The sequence below is a fragment of the Desarmillaria tabescens genome (assembly GCF_030435595.1).
Source record: "Desarmillaria tabescens strain CCBAS 213 chromosome Unknown EV420scaffold_2, whole genome shotgun sequence".
Lineage (NCBI taxonomy): Eukaryota > Fungi > Basidiomycota > Agaricomycetes > Agaricales > Physalacriaceae > Desarmillaria > Desarmillaria tabescens.
In genome coordinates this window covers 28363-32332 of record NW_026848301.1, presented here as the reverse complement: position 1 = coordinate 32332, position 3970 = coordinate 28363, and the positions used below count along the sequence as shown (strand labels likewise).

Genomic DNA, 3970 nt, shown 5'->3' with positions numbered 1-3970 from the left:
CAACCATCGCTGTCTGAGTCATCTGTTGAGGGGTGTGCCAACCAGGCTCCTGCACCAAAGGTATCTTCTGATTCCGTGCTCGTGTTTGCTGATCCTCCTGCCTGCCCTCCTTTGGGCTTATCCTTTGCAGCATCATCACCTTTTTTCTCGCCATCCCTCCCATCCGGCTGGGGACCTGCATTCAAGTCCTTCGGACTGGGACAATTCCTCCAAATATGGCCTTTTCCTCCACAGTTAAAACAGGTGTGATCTTCTTTTGATTGCGAGGATTTTCCCTGATTTTTCTGCCCTCCAGATCTGCCCTTCCTATTGCCACGAGAATTCTGCACAGTTGCAGCGATATTCTCTGTGTCATCCCTTACTTTCTTGGCCTTGGATTTGGTATGCTGTGTGTCATGACTCCGAAAGTCGTACTCGCGTTGCAGAGAGTCAATGATGTCATCAACTGATAGTGTGATATGTGCATGTCGTGATGATTCCTGGACAGTGGAGATGAAGATTTGGTACTCTCGAGGTACGGATTTGAGTACCATTGACTTGTAATCATCATCTGATACACTGATACCCATGTTTAATAGGTCATCATATGTTTCCATGAGTTTGTCCAAGAATTTGCACACATTTGCATGCTCTTCGCAGTGCATAGCCATGAAGTCGGCCCGTAAGTTTGCCTTCATCACTTCTGATTTGCGCTGAAATTCCTCCTCTAGTCGTTCCCAGATCTGATTGACACTGGGTGCACCCCAAATGGCTTTTTGAAGAGTGCTATCCACAAGTGTACCCATCAGGTGAGATCATGCCTGCAATTCTTCTTGCTGCCATTTCGCGTATTCTGTAAGAATGGTCTGATCTGTTTCTCCTGGGCTAGGTACTGTGACTACGTATGTACGGTCAAAGTGACGGCCAAGCCCAGCACCTTGGACTGTGATCTTCCAGCGCTCTCAGAAAATAGACCAATTCTTTCCCTTGGCATCAAGCTTTGGGACATGCGCAAAATAATCGACTCGTTGGACAGAAGAAGAAGATGGGAGATGGGCATAGCTCGGCATAGAGAATGCCGTACTGGTGGATGTTGAGGTGGGGTTGGTAGAGGTTGTCAGATTTGTATTCGAGGCAGGATTTGTGGGTGTAGTGGTGGCAGCGTTGCCGGGATTGGTGCTGGGACCAGATGTAGTGTTAGTCATTATGTGGTGGGACTAAGGAATTGGACAGTGATTTGGTGTTTGTGGCGTAGTTGAGCGTGGGGCCCAATAACCTGTGAGATTATAGAAGTGGTAGAGTAATAAGAGTAGAGTGGATTCACTATGCTACTACAGAGTATGTCTCGTATTTATACCTAAGTGCAAAGAAAGTTCTAGTAATAATAGCGGGTGTACGATGCGCCGTCTGAGTAAGAAAGAAAGTGCTCGAAGTGTCGGGCACTTGCTAGCTGATTAATACTAAGTCTGGATCTTGCGTTGGGATGAACCAATTATCCAACATTGACAATATTCTCCCTTCCAATGTCAACACCTTTGCTGGTGACACGACGACTCCCACGAACATGCACCCTCCCTCCACTAATGCCAACACATCCTACTCTTACGGCAATGCAGTGACCTTCACACCTACCCCACAACCTTTTGCTCAAATTGGCATCACTCAGGCCGACGGCCATTCCTACTCGCAAGTGGGGAATTCTTATGTCACTCAGTACCAGAACGATAATTCCAGCATTAACGTCCAGAACTCGAGCGCAGTGTTTTGCAAGGATTATCCGACTGCGAGCTACAGTGCGGTGCATAGTGCGGAAGCCTGGGCACAAGAATGTCTGTAAACACAGCAGTGTATGTACATCTTGGATATTGTCTTGTTTTCTTATGCTTAGGGTACTTGCTTTGTCGCATTTATCGCTTTCCTTTGTTCTGAGATCATATGTGTTTTATTATTTAACAAAACAAGTCCTGAATAAACGGGTTCAACACCTATCAAGTCCTAAAATATTCTTGCTACGAGTCAACAACCGCTTTGTGTTCCTTGTAGACCCTCGAATAACTGATTAAAAACCCTGATGGAAGTTTCATAAGAGCGAGGATAATAAGATAGAACCCTTTCTTACCTAGATAGAATGACGTCGCATTGCCAATAAATGAGCAATACCATCCACCAGGCGAGCGGGTCAACGATCTCGTACCAGAAGCCAATAGTCATAACATCGCTGGCATCTCGCTTCACTCTCGTCGTCATCTATTCATTCCGCCTTCTCCACAGCTAAGCCTTTCAGATACAGGGCACTTTCCCACCTCTCTAATGATATTCGTAGCTCGCCTCGATCATGATACTGCGCGTGGATCGGAAGATGAGAATCCACAGGATATTATGCAGATATATATGAACGCGAAAGCAGGAAAAGACCGTTTGTACGATGCGTCGTCAAAACGATGATTGACCGGCGTTGAAGGTAGGGATCCAAACATCACGGCGACCATGGGATCGAAGACACCCGGATAAATTATTTTAAGTATGAGTTCGTGAGTCTTATCGACGGATAACTCTGGTGATTGAGGGAAGGGGGACCTTGGAATTGAAGGCAAACTTGGTACAAGCATCATTTTTCGCGATAAGTGAGATGAAGGTAGCGGGCTCTGCCGCTTGCCGGCGCTATTACGTTATTAAATTCAAGGAGCCTTTTAAAGACTTGCCATGTCCTTTGTCTTCCAGCGCACTCTATCTCGATTCGATCCTTTCACCCCCAAGACTTGGACTTCGAAAACTCTTGAGCTCTTCGTAGTCATTGATCCGTTCTTTTCTTCCAATCTAACTGTGAATGTTGGTCCTCCGCGATCTATTCGGCCTTTATAACGCGTCGCCCTGTCAGTTTTTGCTGGGGTCCGGTCCGGCCTGAGAGCACCGATCGATCGTGTTATCCGACAACTGGGTACATTCCCGGGTTTGTAGGGTCAATGACGATCTGCAATCTGGACTAGGCGAAGGAAAGCTATGATGGCAGGGCAGCCATGGGCGGATAGTAGAAGAAGACGCGTACGTCGGTAGGCCTTTGGTAGATCTATCACCAAGATTTCTCGTGGCATGCGATTATTTCTAATTAGTATCCCGGCAAGTGGTGCGTGCTCGAAGTTGAAGAACAGCGTGTTTTAGGCGCTATACGAGTAGTTGAGTTGACTGATAATTAATTGAAATAATGCTGAACTTGCCGTGGACACTCTTCCTCATTTAGTTGTGTTTTGAGTAAGGGAGCCAGATCCCATGAAGCGTACCATCCTACATAATCAACCACCCTTGAGGAATAACACCATAGAACACAAACAGAATGCCTCCTCACTGACAGTCAAAACGCGAGCGGAATCGCACAGCCAAAATGACTCCCTGTCCGGATTGCCAATGGTATCTTCAGGGGAGAAGTAGCGACAATCCAAGAAAGTTTCGAGAGACGAAGACTACATCAAGAATGTGCCAAGGAGGCGAATTTGCGATGCTATAGCAGCTCCAGGGAGGGCTGGTGAGGTTGGAAATCCGGGTATGACACGTTGGCAGAAATACGGGTCGAGGTAAACACAATCGTTGTACTTGCTCTGCTCCAATACTTGAATGCGCATGCCCAACAGTGAAGATGCTAGTGATACCGTGCATTCACGAGATACGCTGAGAATCTGGTGCTGTTGCTGTGCCAATGACGTCGGTGTACCATTTATTGATATCAGAAAGCGAAAAGAGGTGAAAATCTGACCAATGCGGTGCAGTGTGCAAAGAAACTTTATTCCAGAGGAGCTCTATCGACTGAAAGTGACAGTGATCTGATAGTATCTTCCAAAAACTTCACGGTAAGTTGTTGGGGTTAAGCACTGAGCACGTAGTCCTAGTTGTAAAGCAGAGATAGAGATGGCTGACAAAGTTTTGAAGATGAGCATATTATATAGAGGTTAGAATTTTTTAATAACGGACCTTTCTACGAGGCGACGGCGAGCATGAT

The 3970-nt window shown here is 46.4% G+C and overlaps 1 protein-coding gene across 1 annotated transcript; it reads left to right on the top strand.

Moving 5' to 3' along the window:
- Window positions 1–1462: 1462 nt before the first annotated feature.
- EV420DRAFT_1473548 (uncharacterized protein) lies at window positions 1463–1816 on the top strand (the record flags this gene model as incomplete). The annotated part of the gene is made up of 1 exon (XM_060469153.1): window positions 1463–1816. The coding sequence occupies one exon, from the start codon at window positions 1463–1465 to the stop codon at window positions 1814–1816; it is 354 nt and encodes a 117-aa protein (XP_060337966.1).
- Between the last annotated feature and the right edge of the window lie 2154 nt (window positions 1817–3970).